The 18,863-nt window shown below is 36.4% G+C and overlaps 1 protein-coding gene across 8 annotated transcripts in view; it reads right to left on the bottom strand.

The window, feature by feature from the left end:
• The window catches only part of SMARCA1 (SNF2 related chromatin remodeling ATPase 1), a 64,508-nt gene that overhangs the window by 9,311 nt on the left and 36,334 nt on the right, over positions 1-18,863 (bottom strand). For all 8 annotated transcript variants that reach the window (XM_081124956.1, XM_081124954.1, XM_081124953.1 and 5 more), the window contains 4 exons: positions 11,843-11,965; positions 10,008-10,140; positions 6,780-6,898; positions 6,453-6,665 (listed from right to left, as the gene is read on the bottom strand). In XM_081124956.1, the coding sequence (XP_080981082.1) occupies positions 6,453-6,665; positions 6,780-6,898; positions 10,008-10,140; positions 11,843-11,965 (588 nt within the window). The remainder of the gene's footprint in view (positions 1-6,452; positions 6,666-6,779; positions 6,899-10,007; positions 10,141-11,842; positions 11,966-18,863) is intronic.

The following is an 18,863-nucleotide window of genomic DNA, read 5'->3' as shown; positions in this document are numbered from 1 at the left end:
CTAAATACCAAACACTTCAATATAGCGAACAGGGCCCTTTGTAATTTGGCTGCCAATTATTTTTTCAGTTCCCAGTATTCCCTACTCACACCCTGCCATACCAACCTACTTGCAGTCTCTGAACATGCTCTGCTTGTTTAGACCTTTACACACGCTGTTTCCACAACCTGAATGGAGTCCCCATGGCCAACTCCTTTTAGTGCTTTAAGACTTGGTTCCAAGAAGGACCTCTTCTGTGAAACTAGTCCTCAGATCTAAGCCTCAGGGCCAAGATAAACACTACCTCCTCTGTACACATACATTCCTATATAGGACCTTTGCAGAATTAAGGCTGAAAATGGACATTTTGATCTTTTAAGTGCATGAGTTAGTAATATATCCCTGTGAGCATAACTATATTGCGTTTTTAACATTTTAATAATTCTATGGTCAAGAAGAACCCATCAACACATTTTACAGTTGACCAGTTTTACCAATAATGTATTAATTCATATTTCTCACATTTCATTAGTAATGTAATACTCTAAAATATCAATGTTAGTTGTTATCATACAATTAACTACTGGCATGTAAACCCAAAAATTGTGATTGGCCTGCTTTATGAAATTTTCTAGACCATGCTGCATAAGCAACAAGCTAAAGTATTACTGCGACTACAGAATAAGTTGGAAATTTGTGAATTTGACTTTTATTTTTCTAAAGTCTCGATGAAGAAAATCCTTCTCTGTGATGAACTAATAACCTCATTAACACTTTTTATCACTGATAAACCTATAAAAGAAAAGCAAGCTAATAAAAAGCTATAGTGATAAATTCTAAAAAGTACTTTTTCTCCAATTGTAATGAGGGATTTCATTTTCTTGATTTTAAATAAGGAACACTTTCATTAATAATACGTTGATTTAAAAAAAACAGTAATATCATGAAAATTTTATTACACTGTATACAGCAGTATGCGATTCTCTCTCTGAGATGCTATCAGAAAAAAATCATTTCAACTACTACAAAAGGCACAGTAATTGTAATAACTAATTACTAATACTTGGATTCAACTCCAAGGCGCATAGCCACAGGCAATGTGCATATAGCTCCTTTAGCTGGCTAGGACAGGGAAGGAAAAAGCTCCCCTGAAGTTAAAAGGCAAGAACTTTCTTCTACTAAAATTAAGAGTGAAAGCAACCCAGCAAAGGATACAATAAGTGGTTATATCAAGAAATGTTCTTTATCTCAGAGAGTTAAATTCTGCTTGTCTCCAAAAAGTACTGATTAAGCATTGGGTACTTTCCACATGTCCTTTCCACTAAACTGATTACTGTGCTAGATCTTTTTGGACCTCTCAGATTCTTCTCAAATCTCCCAGTCACGTTAGTCGATCAGTAAATGAACAGAAATAGTACCTGACATCCATTCCCTAAAAGGAATGGCAAAAAAATTAATGAGCTAATGTTGATAAAGGGACTGGCAAGCACTATATATAAGGTATTATATAAATATGAAGTATTATTATTTCTTCTTAGAGTTATTTGGTAAAAGAGTAGGGCTATTCATATGCTCTAAGTTTCAAAATCTAAATTTATCATATCCTTCCTAGTTGATGTAGTTCAACAGAGACTGATTACTTCAAGACCACAGAAGTTTTCAGAGAAAGAAATCACAGTCTTTTTAGCACAGAGAAATGAGGCTAAAACTCATTTTTTTCTTTTGTATAGCAAGAATTTTTAAATGGAGTAGAGCCTCAAAGAAATCTCCAACCTTTAGCTGGTATCCAAAGTGAGGCGTATTTAGAAGTGGAGGTACACAGCTTCAAGCACTTTCAGACTGTTATTTAAGTCAGAAGCCATTAATTCAGTGCTTTGAGATCTCAGAATAAAATAGAACTACCAAGGTTTCTACTTTTTTTCTAAGTATTTCCATGCTACTTGTTTGTATCTCTGGGAAAGAAGAGAGGCATCTTCAAGCAAGGGTATATTTTTAAAGACAGCTTCTTTAGTAAGCTAAGTTTAAACTTTAAACATTAATAAGATTTTAACTGGAACACAGTGACACACATAATGAATCAAATCATAGCCTCTGTATTTCTAAGATGGGAGTTTTCAATGAAACAAATTATTTTAACTTTGGAAATCACAACTGTCTCTTTCAATCTTCCTGGATTGTGAGTGTGACTCACTATACAAGAATAATTATTTAAAATGAGGGGGCAAAGAGAGCATCTAGGGATATTAATAATCTATTTCTTTTTCATTTTATTTTAATTTTTTTCAATTAGTTTACATACAATATTATTTTGTATTTGTTTTGGGTGTACACCATAGTGGTTAGATAATCATATACTTTAAAGTGTCCCCCTGATATCTCCAGTACCCACCTGGCACTGTATATAGTTATTACAATATTATTGACTATGTTCCCTGTGCTGTACTTTACATGCCCGTGACTATTTTGTAACTGCCGATCTGTACTTCTCAGACCCTTCACCTCTTTCACCCAGTCTTCCAATCCTCCTCCCCTTTGGCAACCATCAGTCTATTCTCTGTATCTATGAGTGTTTTTATTTTATTTTGTTCCTTAGATTCCATAAGTGAAATCATATGGTATTCATCTTTCTCTGACTTATTTCACTTCCCTAATGGTTGATACTATCATAAAATATTCCAAAAAAGATGGTCCAAATATATGCATATTTTAAAATATACTACCTGTACTCTAATTCCAGATATATAAGCAAAAATGATCCATTACCCAGAAGGAAAATAAAAATATGACAGAAAAGTTAACAAACAAAACACTTTGTATTACAAGCTTTAAATATGAAATAAACTATTATATATATTTTAAAGGTTTGATAGAAATCATAAATTGCATCTTCCAGAAGGTAATTAAGGACAGAGATGTCTTCATTTTCAAAAGACAAAATGAAGGTTTCATCTTTTAATTACCTATATAGTTAATATCTGCTCTTTGGAAAATATACCTTAGAGATTTAAATATCTTGGTAAAGAAAGAGGTAAATGTTTTGTGGAAAGAAGATGGAGGGAAAAGATTCTTTACAAGGGAGTTCAGAGACATCTAGTGGTTGTTAATAATATACTTGGTATTTTCTTGGAAAATGAAATACGGTTATATGGTTCTATAGTCATGTTCATATTACAAAAAATAAAAGATTTTCCTTGCACTTCTGAATCTATTTCATTCTACTGCTTTTGTTTAATGATTCCAGAAACTGAAAACAGCATTAAACTCTTAACCATTTTTTTAAAGAGTAAAATATCACTGAAATAATACTCAAAAATTCAGCAAAAGTTAAACCACATAAAAAGCATGTATGATATAAAATATGATTCACCGAAAAATGCAGGTAGACATTTGCCTTTTACAAGTTGTTGATGCTGCTCTAAATTAAATTGTTAAATGTATAATACTCCAAATGGCTAAAATTTTAAATATAAGAGGTACAAACTTCCAATTATAAAATAAATAAACCATGGGGATGTAATGTACAGCATAGTGACTACAGTCAATAATATTGTAGCCCTGGCCAGTGTGGCTCAGTTGGTTGGGTGTCATCGGTGCTCTGAAGGGTTGCTGGTTGGATTCCAGGTCAGGGCACATGCCTGTGCTATGGGCTCGATCCCCAGTAGGGGGCGTGCAGGAGGCAGTCCATAGATGTTTCACTATAACATTGATGTTTCTCTCTCTCTTGCCCCCCTTTCTTTCTCTTTCCCTTTCCCTTTCTCTCTCTCTAAAAATCAATTTAAAAAATCCTTTTGAAAAATAATAAAAATATTGTAATGCATACTTAGAAGTTGCCAAGAGATTAAATCCTAAAAGTTCTCACCACAAGAAAAAAATTTTCTAACTCTATATGCTGACAAATGGTAACTAGACTTATTGTGGTGATCATTTGGCAGTGTAAACAAATATCAAATTGTTATGTTATATACCTGAAATGAATATGTTACACGTCAATTATAATTCAAAAAAATGCATGGCTTTTGAAAGGAGTTCTCTGCTAAACATGGTCACAGATGTACTGAGCTAGAAGGTACCTTAAAAGGCCAAGTAGCTCACTGCCAAAGCCTTCAGGCAATCAAAATAGAATCTCATTTTCAAATCTAATAGAAAAGCTATTCTACATTGTTCTTCAATAACCTATGTCAATGATCCAAAGAACCCTGTCAAACAACTCTTCCCTACATCCAACCTTAGCCCTTCATGCTACAGATTAATTCTTATCTTTTAAAATTCTTTTCACAGTACTTTCTGCTGCATCTTATTAACACATGCACCTCTTCAGAGTCTTTTGAACAAGTACAGCACTTTACATTTCTTCCTACTAAATGTCATGCTGTAAGAGCCAACAGATCCATCATTCCAATTTCTCTATTTGCTTTTGGATCCTGGCTTGATTCAAAGAACTTGCTAGCTCTCCCAGCATTACATATTCCATAAACTTCATAGGCACATTCTAATAACAATCCAAGAGAACACTCTAAATTTGTGTTAAAGTTTTAAGGAATATCTTATCTTATAAAGCATCTACCAAATTTAGCATCTTTAATATAGCAACTCAGATTCCTTTCTTTTCTTTTTATTCAACCTAAATTGAAAACACAAAATCAAACAAAATCTTTGCACCCTATGAACCTTTGGCCAAGAAAATATTAATGGTAGATAGCAACTACTAAAAAAAAATTTCAATGTTTGGATTGTTAGTTTCTGATTACTTTTAATTTTTAGGCTGTCTAGAGCTATTTTTTTTTTAATTTTTAAAATGTATCTTTATTGATTTCAGAGAGAGGAAAGGAAAGGGAGAGAGAGAGAGAGAAACACCAATGATGACAGTCATCGATCGGCTGCCTCCTGCACGCGCCCCACTGGGGATCGAGTCTGCAGCCCAGGCATGTGCCCTAACCAGGAATCGAACCACGATCGCCTGGATCCCAGGTTGACACTCAACCGCTGAGCCATGACCGGCCAGGCGAGCTATTTTTGTTTTAATTACTTCAGCTGACAAAAGACTGATGATATCCACATTAAAAATGTGTTTCATTTATTTCAGTATCATCAGAACACTGCTAAGCAGCACTAGAATTTAAAAGAAACACAATTCACATTAGAAAGTACCAGAGTAAATAACAGGCAGCTAAAATAAAAATCTCTCTGCTATTTAATTATTCTTTGTCTCATAATATTTTTATAAAGACTCAACTTTGGCAACAATTCCGTCCCATACACACAGCCTCAAGTATCACCTGCCTAATTACTAAGGGGAAAGTATACTAAAGTGGAGAGCTCTTGTGGTCAACATATTAACCAAGTAATCAAACTTAGCAACCCCAAAAGAGACAACCTGACATCATGTGCCTCCTGATGTGACACAATCAGAAGTACATACATTTTATGTAGCATTCTTGCCAAAAATGCATAACCTAAATCTAACAATGAGCAAACAAAAAGTTGTAGACTAAGAGACTAAAGAGCCCTGGCCAGTGTGGCTCAGTTGGTTGGAGCGTCATTCCATAATCTGAAGGATCATGAGTTTGATTCCTGGTCAGGGCACATACCCAAGTTGCAGGTTCGATCCCTGGTCAGGGTGCATACAGGAGGCAACTGATCAATCTTTCTCTCTCTGTCTTTCTCCTCCCCCCTTCCCTCTCTCAAATCAATAAAAACATATTCTTGGATGAGGATTTTTTTTAAAAAAGAAAGAGCTCGGCTGGCGTGGCACAGAGGTTGAGCATCGACCTACGATTCAGGGGATCACGGTTCGATTCCCAGTCTGGGCACATGCCCGGGTTGCAGGCTCAATCCCCAGCAGGGTGCGTGCAGGAGGCAGCTGATCAATCACTCTCATCATTGATGTTTCTACCTGCCTCTCTCCCTCTCCCTGCCCCTCCCTGTCTCTGAAATCAATAAAAATATTTTTTTTTAAAAAAAGAGAGAGACTAGAGACTCAAGAGCCAACTGTAATATGTGAACTTTGACTGGAGCATCAAGTTTAAACAACAGCTATGAATGACACTTTTAGGACAACTGGAAATTTTCTACATGGACTGTATACTGGATAACATTACTGAATCAATGTTAAACTTTTCAGGTACGATAATGATATTATGGTTATATAAGAAAAAGACCTTATTTTTAGATGAATACTGAGGTATTTAGAGGTGAATGCTAATGATGTGTGCAACTTACTTTCAAGAGGTTTGGAAATAGAGACATGTATATTTATACATATAAAATACAGATATGTATTTCTGAATTCAAAATATAGATTCTACATGTATATATAGATCATGTGTATGTATAAGAATAGATACACATATATGGGTAAGGGGAAAAGCCAATATGGCAAATGTTAAGAATTAGAGAATCTAAGTGAAGGATATAGAATATTTGAAATTTTCAAAATAAAAGTTGGAAGAAATAAGTAAGAAAGGAATACATACCATGGCAGTTCTAGACTTGATAAACCAGTCAAATCTAAACTGAGGAGCATTCCGTACACACTGTCTTAATTCTTCATACACGTTTTCTCTGTCAAAGCCCATTTTGTGTAACATACAAATCAAGAATCTATCTTCCTCCTCAGTATAGTTCTTTCCTTTGCTGGTTCCATACTGAATACGTAGCTGATGAAATGGAGCCTTGTATCTAGCAATCTGTGGATTTAAACAAATTAGTGCTTTAACTAAATGTGCAATAATAAGTCAAAGTTAATCACCATATCAATTAAAAGAACCTAATAATAATTGTACAATTATGAACTACAGTACTTTGGCATCCAGGGCTTTCTTGATACTGATCCTTCGTTGAATTCTCGCTTCACCGCGTTCAATTTGAGCCATAATTTTCTCAATGTCCTGTAATTCATTGCAACGTTCCCAAAATACAGCTGAAAAACAGAGTTATTACTTTAGAATACTATCATCTTGAGAAAATGAATCCACGAACTATAGAATAAAGAATTAACAAAAAAGGATACAGTAAAATTGTTTAAAATTAAGATTCAGATTCATCTGTATATAATATGTTCAATCATGCCCGGCCAGGCGTGGCTCAGCGGTTGAGCATCGACCTAGGATCCTAGGAGATAGAGGTTCGACTCCCGGTCAGGGCACATGCCTAGGTTGCGGGCTCAATCCCCAATGACTCTCTCATCATTGGTGTTTCTATCTCTCTCCCTCTGCTGCCCTCTCTCTGAAACCAATAAAGATATATATATATATAAAAAAAATGTTCAATCATTAAATACCCTAACTTTTCATTTAAAAGTAAGACCATCACCCAAGTTTTAAGTTAATGGGTTTCCTTTCATGAAACATTATGGCATTTAAAAAAATATGTTTTTTATTTATTTCAAAGAGAGGAAGAGGGAGAGAGAGAAAGAGAGAAATAACAATGATTATAGAGAGTCACTATCAGCTGCCTCCTGCACACCACTACTGGGAATCAAGCCCACAACCCAGGCATGTGCCCTGAATGGGAATCGAACCGTGACCTTCTGCTTCATAGGTCAACACTCAACCACTGAGCACACTGGCCGGGCCATTATGGCATTTAAATTACCCATCCCAAATAACAGGATTTCAAGATACTACAAATACTGATTTAAGCTATGTTTTTATTCAAACATGATACAGAAGGGATCAAACACATAAAGTAAAACAGGAGAGAGGGTGACCACATTAACTTAAGAGAACATAGCTTCCTAGCAAGCAAAAGCAAAAAGAAAACCATTATCAACAGATCATTCAAACTTCCTATGAAGCAGCAATTTCTACTGAAACCATTGCTTCGCCTTTGGAATCACTCGCTGATCTTACAATGTTTCCAATGACCTGTAGCTTATTTTTAAAACTTACTTGGAGTAGCCTTTTCTCTAAAAAATAAAAACACAAAGTCACCATAATTTTATAAATGAGCTAAATAATCTGGCTGCATTAATATGCATGAATATAACTTCAGTGAAAAGCCTTTTTAATGACATTCTCTCAAATTTTTCATTTTTAGAGCCTATCAAGAAAGGAATGTTGCCCTGGCCAGTGTGGCTTGGTTGGTTGGAGCATTGTCCCATGCACCAAAGGTCATGGGTTTGATTCCTGGTCAAGGCATATACCCAGGTTGCGGGTTCCATCCCCAGTCGGACTGCTTATGGGAGGCAACTGATCAATGTTTCTCTCTCACATCAATGTCTCCCTCTCCTCTCTCTCCCCCTCTCCTCCTCCCCTTTCCTCTCTCCCTCTAAAAATCAATGAAAATATATCCTCAGGTGAAGATTTTAAGAAAAAGAACGTTAGCACTCTCTTATTTTTATAAGCACCTGCATTAATTTATTCATTCTCCCACTTATTCATTCAACACATATTTAAATGCCTGCTACGTATAAGATACTGAGAAACAGCTAATTGTACACACTTCTTCTCTTATTGTAACCAACTACATAAACCCATTCTAATCTCCCCACCCTCTGACAGACCCCCAATTAAGCTGTCTTGAGTGAGTCATGCCAACAGGCTTGGTGTAAAATTTGAGGGAACATCTGACATGATATCTTTTTGAATCACTTGTTTCCTTGCAACTTCATATACACTGTTGCTATTTATTTATGTTTATTTTTTTAATTTATCTTTATTGTTGAAAGAATTACAGATATCCTCTTTTTCCCCACTGACCCCTTCTACCCACCCCCACCCCTCGCCCCAGGCCTTCCCCACATTATTGTATGTGTCCATGGATTATGCATCTATGCCCATAACTTCTTTGGCTGATGCTATTTTGAAGAAAATTCTACCTCAGGAAATCACTCTGCACATATCCTTTTACACTCTTTTCATTCAACTCCTGCTCCTAAAATTTCTCTTTCTCATCTATTTTCCCCCCCTCTAAGACCCTAAATGCCCTAAACTTATGTGATAAAGCTTAAGAGTAACAGAAATGTTATGCTGGTATCTAGGAAAAAAGGAAGTTCATAAACTTGATTTATATTTTATGAAATAAAAATGCATTATAATCAACCTCTAAAGTCCTTGGTAACCACCAGAAGTCCCTTTCATATTTCCGAAAGGAAAAAAATGTATTCCCTAATTAAATGTGGATTTCTTCAAGCACTGGCACAAGAGATAACTTAAGAGCTGTCCTAGCTTGTAGTCATCCTTGATATATTTATTAATATTGTACTGTTTCCTCCCTACAGAATTTGAATTGTTAAACTGAGTAGGATTTGAAGACTAGCATAGAAACCTCAACCTACTTTGTAACAGTATTTCTATAGGGAAAAATGTGCTAGATTCTAAACAGCTAATATTCAGACTAAATTTGAGAGCTCAACCTATTTGAAAGTTAGAAACTTCCTATTCTACATATAGACAATGTCTTAGACATCATTGCCTATTTTTAATAATATTTTTTCAGAAGCCTGAGGTTGAATATACTGTGGCATGGGAATTGTCTAGGCCAGAGACACAGCTGAGTGAGAGAGAGACATGATTCTAGGATAGATCAACAGATTTTTTTCAAGTGGTCTTTTTAGATCTATCCCACCTTGCTTGGAGTTAATGGAACCCACTTGACCCGCCTGGAGTTGACTGGAACCCTGACAGTGCCTGAGGACCTAAAGGGACCTAATAGGAATTCTCCACTTCAAGGATGACATAGAAAGACACTAATTCAATGTGCTGAACCTGAAGTCTCGGACTTAACCAGGAGAAGACCAAATGCCAGAGGTGGGAAAGTGGGAAACTTACTTTGTCAGTGTTCATCCAGTAGCCTTGTTTCATCGTGGCTTCACTTGGCTCTACTAGCTAACTACTAGGGACAATGGCAGTCACTTTGTTTTGATAAATCTTAAAATCTTTTCATAGAAATACAGTTATATTTTATACTCTCGCCTGTACTTTATTCATAGAAGTTTACAAGATCTCTGAACTATGGCACAGTTAAATTGACACTGACGAAATGAGTAAGGTTACAATTAAACCCCACATTTGAAGTTCTGTACAAACCTGAATACTCCATGACCTCCTCAGGGGACTTGCCCTCCACCTCTCGAGCTATATTATCAATGTCATCTCTTCCATACTTCTCATTAGCTTTAATAAACTGGTTAAAATCTCGCTTAGTCCAGTTTGTGAATCCCTGTGAACAAAAAATTAAGCATCATCAGTCAAGGTTAAATTAACAAATCCATTTGTTGTTCTATTGACTTCTATACAATGATACATTAAAACAGTTTAAAAGACTTAAAGTGTTTCTCCTCATAAAATCCAAGGTTTTTTTATGTTGGAATTAAAAGTTGAGGGTTATTTATAAAAAGAACTGCTTTTCTAGCATGAAGAGAATGTACTTCTCGCCAAGTACTAAAAACTGAGTTATAGTTTCAAGATATTGGGTAGTTTTTTAATCCCATATTTTATAGATGCCTACTACAGTAAAATACAAATGCATTAAAATAAAAATACTAATATAAATCCTGAAGTCCTGCTATTACAGAACTCCAATGGTTTTTTTCACAGCTATGTTCCCATGTAAATTAAGGGAGGAATATGAATGCATTAAATCAGAAAAACATGGAGACAAAAAGCAGAAAAAAATGTGCAGCTCTTTATGTCATTCCAAACACATAAGTAATTCCTTTCAAAATTGTATTCCTAAATATAACTCCTATAAACAGAATTTTATTGGGCCTGCTCAATTTCTTTACTAAAAGATAGACCAGTTTAACCAATCAGTGTTTTAAAAATCTTTGGTATTATTAGCATACCATTGTGAAGTCATGAGACCAACACACATAAATGTGATATCCTTGACAGTGCCAAACTCTATCCCTAGCCTTTAGTTGATAAAGATGTCAGATTACCTCACATGTTTTCCTTTGGACTATGAGTTTTTAAACATTCAGCCAATTGCAACTGTATTTTAAACTAAACTTTATGACTTCCAGGCATTTGGCTAAAAAGCTTATGAACATAATTTGTAAAAATGCATTCAATGAAATTACATGTCATAACAAAGAAAAGACCTGTATAGTAAAGAAGATATAATAAAAACTATCTTTCAATAATTAATGTGGAAACTTCCTAGCACTGTGCCTTGCATCTTGTTCCAACACATTTGCTAATAAATAAATAAATCTTGCTGGCAACTTTTTATGCTAAGGTGATACCATTCAGAATACATTTTGTTTATTTCGCAAGGGTCTTTTATGCTATAACAGTTTTCTATTTTCTACAGATTATTTTGGAAGTATGACACTCATAAAACTTATTAAAGCAACAATGACCGGAAAACATTAATATTTGGTTAAAATGGAAATGTTCCCTATTTAGAAACTATTAGCTTTTAATTATATGATTACCTTTAAAAGTTTCAAAAATCTCTCAAGTTGTACTCAAGTTCTTTCCAAGAAAGGATAAAAGGCATTTTGAGAATTATGAAATTATTCCATAAATAAAATATTAGTAAAGTAGTATTTCAAAGGACAGTTCACATCACTCAATAAAGTAAATTTAAATATTCAAGACTATGCTAGTAATTATTGTCTACTAGGATTCATAAGTGAATTAAATGACCTTATTATAATTAATAAAATATGTCTTCTTTCTAACAATTGACACCTACATTTTACATTGACATATTTCCTAGTATGTCCAAAAAGGTGTATTTGTGAAAGAGATAAAAAATAGGGATATTTGGTCTCAAGACTTACAAAATAGCCCTGAGTTTTGTTAGTATGTTCAATCAAGGTACTGGGCCTACACACAAAAAAAATTAAATCATTTATATTTTCTTTTTTCTATTAGTTGACTAAAAGTTATGTCAGTCACTTAAAATACTTTACTTGTGTGAGAAGTTTTTCCTTTTCTTCATTCTCCTCTGCTGTAAGAGGTTCAGCTCCATCAATCTTTTTTTGCTCCTCTCTTTGAGCTACAGCTGGATTTGGGATATCAGAATTCCTTGGGACCTACAAATTCAAAAGATGAGCTATGAATAAACTGCTGAGAAAAACTAACTAAGGGTATATACACATACATCAATCTTTAGTTATTTCAACAGTAAACAATATGAAATCACACCAGAATGACACATGATCCTCTCCACATTCCTACTGCCATAATATTACCAAAATAAAAACTTTAAATGTGCCACATGGTACTTTATTTTATTTTTTAATTGAATTTATTGGGTTGACATTGGTTAATAAAATCATACAGGTTTCAAGTGTAGAACTCAATAAAGCATCATCTGCACACTGCGTTGTGTGCTCACCACCCAGTCAAGTCTCTTTCCATTCGCATTTATCCCCCCCTTGCCCACTTCCACCTCTCCCACCCCCCTTTCTCTCTATCACCATCCTGTTGGTCATGTGTGTGTGTCATATATATAGGGTGTTCCAAAATAAATGTGTACAAACTTGAACAGCTGATAGCTCAATTTTGAAAATGAAATGTATTTTAATATACACTACCTTAATAATTATTCAAAGTATATATATACATTTTTGGGACACCCTATATATTTTTTTTGCTTAATGCCTTCACCTTTTATTCACCCAACCTCCCTCCCTCTGACAGCTGTCAGTCTGTTTTATGTATCTATGCTTCTGTTTCTATTTTGTTTGTTAAATTATTTTGTTGATTAGAATAGCCAAGATCTGGAAGCAGCCCAAGCACCCATCAGTAGATGAGTGGATAAAAAAGCTATGGTACATTTACACAGCGGAATACTACTCAGCCATAAAAAAGAAAATCCTACCTTTTGCAACAGCATGGATAGACCTGGAAATTATTATGCTAACTGAAATAAGCCAGTCAGAGAAAGATAAATACCATATGACCTCACTTATATGTGGAACTAATTTAACAAGCAAAATAGAAACAGAACCACATGGTATTTTAGAGTTAAAACCCATTGCTAAATACCACATCATATTCTAGATTTAGTTATACTATGGAACAAAATATATCCTTATAATATTGTAATACATGGTAGAAACAATATCATTATCACCAATACCAACATTATACAATAAAATCTCAAGCCCAGAAGAAACAAAGTTTGGCTGTACAAAAGGAGCCCATATTCACCCAGCAATATAGACAGTGGTAGAAAAATAGCAATGCACCTGAAGACTGCATCCAATGCTTTGATCAATTCACCATACAAAAGGAAAGGAGTGTTTTTATTGCCTGCCAGGGTATGGAAAGAGAGAGTATCTTCACATAAAATGCAAAAAGTCTAGAAATGATAGGATAAAAAGATAATATACAGGGTGGGACAAAAGTAGGTTTACAGTTGTGAGTACATGAAACAGTTTATTTTTGTATTATTATTTATTAATTATTGTATTATTTTCCATACAAACAACTGTAAACCTACTTTTGCCTCAGCCTGTATATAAGAGGGCAGGGGTAGTGGAGCACACAAACAGCTGTGATGGAACCCTCAGTTAAGGGAAAAATGCTACAGTAGCAGTGACTAGGAGAAATTACAGTGTTCTGGATACAGAGCTGTAAATACACTTGCAACTAAAGAGAAGAGAGCTCAAGTTCAAAAGACTGAGGACAGAAGCTCAGCTCTCCAAGGAAGCAGTCAGTCCCCTATATCTCAAAACTGTAGCCCCAGGGGCCTCAGTGTGGCACAGTGAACATAGAAAAACAGTATGGTTCAGCATTGATTGTATGAAGTGAGAAACTAAGTCACTGAGCCCAAACAAAGCCTCACACCATTTCCATGTGCATTTGCAGTGATGACACAGCACACTGACTTAAGAGGACAGGTACATAACATGTGTAGTATTGACAGTAGGCCTTCCAGTGTTTGGAATGCACACCTATCAGAAATGACTCATTCCCTAGGGGTAGCAGATGGTTTTACTCTGATGTAATTATAATACACATTATTTTCTAATTTTGGTACATATTTCAAAGAGACAAACTATATCATTGTTAACTTAAAAATAAATTTTTAAAAAACTATTATTTCTAGCAGTTGTTTAAATATAAAACCTACTAACAAGGCAGTAAAAAGAAATACTGGGGGGGAAAAACAGATTGATTTGTAATCATCGATACCAGACAATCAAATTATTAAGTAATGGGTAAACATCTATTATGTCCACAGCACTTTGACAGGTATTCATTGAAATATAAAAGAAATAATGGACATGAACCTTGCCCACAGGGAGCTCACAGCCTAGCTGTGAAGTTTTGAGCTGTACCTTAAGAACTGGAAGGATTGGGGGAGATGGAGAGAAGGGAACGAATATTCTAGGCGGGAGCAGTACAAGCAAAAACATGAAGGCAGAAATGTACAGGAAGGAACACATAGGATTTATGTTGAGAAGGGATAGGAAACAAGAGATTAACTAAAGAACTTATATGCATGTATGCATGATCCAAGGACACAGACAATAGTGTGGGGAAGGCCTGGGGGGGGGGCAGGTGCGGGGTAGAAGGGATCAAAGGGAGGAAAAAGGGGGAAAATTTTTTTAAAAAAGGAAACAAAGCCAGGTGGAGACAGATGTAGAAAGACTTTTGCAACTACACAGTAGGAAACAACAAGCCATTCGAGATTTTACAAAAAAGGGGGTACAGTGTCAAAACATGGTGTTTTCACCTTTTAGCTTCGTGCTGGATGAAGCAGGGAAGCGACTAGAGGCAAGAAAACCAACTAAACTATTGTTATCTAGAAATGATGTATGATCACCTGGCCTAGGATAGTAGCAAATGGGAATGAAAAAAAGGAGGCATAAATGAAAAATGAAATGTAGTCCAGTAGTAAGCATGATTAGAAATAAATTTTTCAATAGCTAAGTTCAATTTTTAAATTACAGAAACACCAGCAATTTCATTCCTATCTATTTATCCAAAGAAAGGAAACAAATCTATAGACTTTTACGAGAATATTCACAGCAGCTTTACTCATAATAGCCAAAACCCAGAAAACAGATCAGGTGTCCATCAACGAGAGAATGGATAGGCAAACTGTAGTATATCTTTTGTTTTAATCTTCACCCGAGGATACTTTCCCCCTTGAACTTTAATAAGAACAAAATCATAGTATTATATCATACCATTAGATTTTAGGAAGCACTGCAGACTACTTCTTCCACAACCACGGGTCAGATTTTTAATACAGCAAAATTTTAGAATGCCTTCATCAATGTCACATTTACTATTTTAATTCTAGAAATTACTCAAACGCAGTTGCTAAATTTTTTAGAGTTAGAAGTAACTCCACATTCCTAAATTCCTGTATCTCCTCCTACACACACAAAAAATCTTTTTAATATTCATCATTTTAAAAAGATATTCATTTTTTTTCACCTCCTGAGTTCTTACCATTAAGCTTCCTGGAGTTATTTAAAAGCGCTATATAATAATTAAGTAGAAAAATTATAGACCAATAGTACTAACCAGATACCTCAGAGGGCTCAAGTGCTCACACTGTAATTCTTACTGGTGGCCCCCAGCAACGCTTACTATAACCACAATATACAAAAGGTTATCTTTCAAAAGGATGCATTTCAATTACTATATGGATTTCTACTCAGACCCTAAGGTATTTGCACTTAAGAGCTGTGCTCTATGGAGAAGTGAAAAACATTTTTTGGTCTTGTTTCTGAGGAGTTTTAGCAAGCATTTCATAGAAATATGAAATACTGAATAAAATGTGACAGCACACAAAATGGAAGCAGTAGCCTGAAATCAGCTCACTGCATTTTAGTTCTACCACTGCAAAACAGGTGGTCCATGTTACCGAAACACAAAGATTATGGAACTTCCTCCATTTGTCAGATGTTTATATCCATCCCTAAAGGTTTTTTTAAAATATGTTTTTCTTGATTTCAGAGAGAGGAAGGGCGAGGGAGAGAGAGAGAGAAACATCAATGATGAGAGTCACTGATCGGCTGCCTCATGCACGCCTCCTACTGGGGTTCAAGCCTGAAACCCTGGCACCAGGGAATTGAACCATGACCTCCTGGTTCATGGGTCAATGATCAACCACTGAGACATGCCAGCCGAAACCTAAAGATTTTTTTATTGAGGATAAATGTTAGAAAGCTCTATGACTTTTTTCAGCCTCAAATATGGCAAAACTCTTTCACTCCATGTATTAGATTCAACAGAATTTCTAAATACTCTGGATTATTTATTCGGCAATTGAAATGTCAATTAAGTCATCTCTTTCAATGTAAAGAGTTTAGTGAACAAGCAGCTAAATGCATTAAGTACCTCTTAAGCTGCAAGAGCAATGAAGCTTCTGAATATGTCTAACTTTGCAACAAGGTCAAAGCTTAGACAGCAGGGAGAATTGGTACATCTGTTACCTACCAAGTGGTTAGGGCAAAACAAACCTGTATTTCATCCAGACTCAAATAACACAAAACTCTGTAACTACAGATCTTATCAGCAATATTGCTGTGACCTTGTTGTGCCGAACATGGGGGGGGGGGGGGTGAGAGAACAAAATAGAAAATAAAAATTCAAATAAGCAGGCCCTCAAGAAAAATGCTCTTTCCCAACTGCTTCAAAACTATTGAGCCCCTCAATAGCCTCACCCCAAATCACTATGGAATAAGACCTTGAGGGACTCAAAATGGACAAAATGGTACTATGCCCCAGTGTCCCCAGCTGCAGACCTCACCTCTCCCCCTTAGGCAAGCAATCATTTAAGCAGAAAGGGGGGAAGGAGTCCACTTTTGAGAGCCTAACTGTGAGTAGGGAATACCAGGTAATTGTGCTATAGCGGTTCTGTTCATCTGATAATCAACTGTTGCTGTTCATTTGGGGCTCTGCTGAGTATTCTGGAGGTATGAGGGGGGAATCGATGCTGGATCTCCACGCTCTTCTGTCTATACTCTGAACCCACCTAATTAAAGCACCCACCTTAGCTCAAGTCTGTAGCGTCTGGTAAAAAATTAAACAGAAAAGGTTCGGAATGCATTATTTGTCTAAATCCTCAGCTACAGATGCACACAGAGGATCAAGGCAAGTCTTAAGATACTACAGAAGCAATTCAGGATGGGGCTGAACAAAGTACAGGCTAAGAGTAGAGTGGTAGGGGATCACTCTCCTTCCTCCTCCACCTCCTCCACCACCACCACCTTCTCCACCTCCTCTACTACCTCCACCACCTCCACCTCCACCACCACCTCTATCACCTCCTCCACCACCACCACCACCACCACCACCACCACCACCACCACAACCTCCACCTCCAGAACACTCCAAGCTACCACCATCACCATACTCCAAGCCACCACCATCTTCTCTCATCTTCACACTTCAACAGCCCCCTGGCTGATTTCCCTGGAGAAACTCATCATTCTCTGTGTTGCAGCCAGAATGATCTTTTTTCAGTCCAAATAAACACATCCTATTTTTTAAGAAATTAAAGTGGTTTACATTGTGATCTGCACAACTGGTTTACTGCATTTTTTTTCTTTCCTCTGTTTTTTCCTGCCCAGAATGATCTTTTAAAAATGTAAATCTGATCATACTCTACCACTTACTTATAAGTTGTTGGACCTTTAACAAATTATTCAGGGCAAATTACTCAACCTCTCTATGCTTCAGTTTCCCCATCTATAAAATAATGTAGTTCTAGGGCTGTTATGAGAATAATGAGCTAATCTTTTTCAAGAACTTAGAAAAGTAAGCATCACAAGTAAGGACTAAATGAGTAGCTATTATTATTTAACCACCCATCCACCCTTCTGCCTTAAAATTATCTCAATGGTTTTCCTTTGCTCTAAAGCTGAAGTTCAACCTCATTAATATGCCTATAATGGCTCCACATGATCCAACTCCACTTGCTCACCAGCTGCATCTCAAGTCACTCTCTTCCTCGCTGGCCTTCTTTCAGTTTCTGAAGGGGCAATCCTCCTTCCTACCGCAATACCTCTGCAGCTGTGGTTCCACTACCTGAGCTTTTCTCTCCCACACTGCATTTGGCTAATTCTTGCGCATCTCTCTGATCTCAGTGTAAATGGCTCTTCCTTAGGGACCACTACATGATCTTGCAGTTCCCATTAGATATCCACATCATGCTCCTTTGTAGCACCCTCTGCAAGCACTGAAATGCACAAATGACAATGTCATTACTCCGTGGCATCTGCTCAATGTGTGTCTCTATTAGAATGTAAGTTCCGTGCACTGAGGGACCTTGTCCCTCTTACTCACTGCTTTATCCCCAGTGCTTGGCACAGACCCTGACACAGGGGAGTACTCAATAAACATGTATTAAATTTTTTTAAAAGCCCTCCTCTCACTCATTCTCCCTGTCCTGTCACTTATTTCTGGGAGGTAAAGAAGAGAAAATAATTGTGAGGGGCCACGGCATGGATCCCATGGCATCTTCCCTCTCCTAATTCACTCCTTTCCTCTCTTCTTACACCTCCCTCCTTCCAATCACCCTCTGCAGCTGTCCCTTCATTCCTTCCTCTTCTAAGGTTTCCTTCTCCTCCATCTCCTTTCAGTTGGCCACCACCCAACCAGTCAGTGTGAGACCTCACTCTTAACCACCAACTGCCTGGAACGAAAAGCACTGCTTACATTAAAAGCAGAGTTACGGTAAGAATGTGGTGGGCACTATATTATCGCAGGGAAGAGAATTTCAGTGTCTCCAAAGAAGGAACATAAACAGTTCTATCAGCAAAGATGATTTTTTTATTAGTGCTTCTTGATTACCACTTGGCTCACCTCCCAAATAACATGTCACACCACTGTAAACACAGTCCTTATTTAGGGCTGCAGAAAGAAGCAGGCTTATGTCACATGCAGAAATAGCCCAGAATGTCTGAGTAGAAAGAGCATAGCATTTGAACACTGAGAACCTGGGTTTGGGACCAGCACACT

The sequence above is a fragment of the Miniopterus schreibersii genome (genome assembly GCF_964146895.1).
Source record: "Miniopterus schreibersii genome assembly, chromosome: X".
Taxonomy (NCBI): domain Eukaryota; kingdom Metazoa; phylum Chordata; class Mammalia; order Chiroptera; family Miniopteridae; genus Miniopterus; species Miniopterus schreibersii.
Note: the sequence above shows the minus strand (reverse complement) of the source record. Positions and strands in the feature narration are given on the sequence as shown.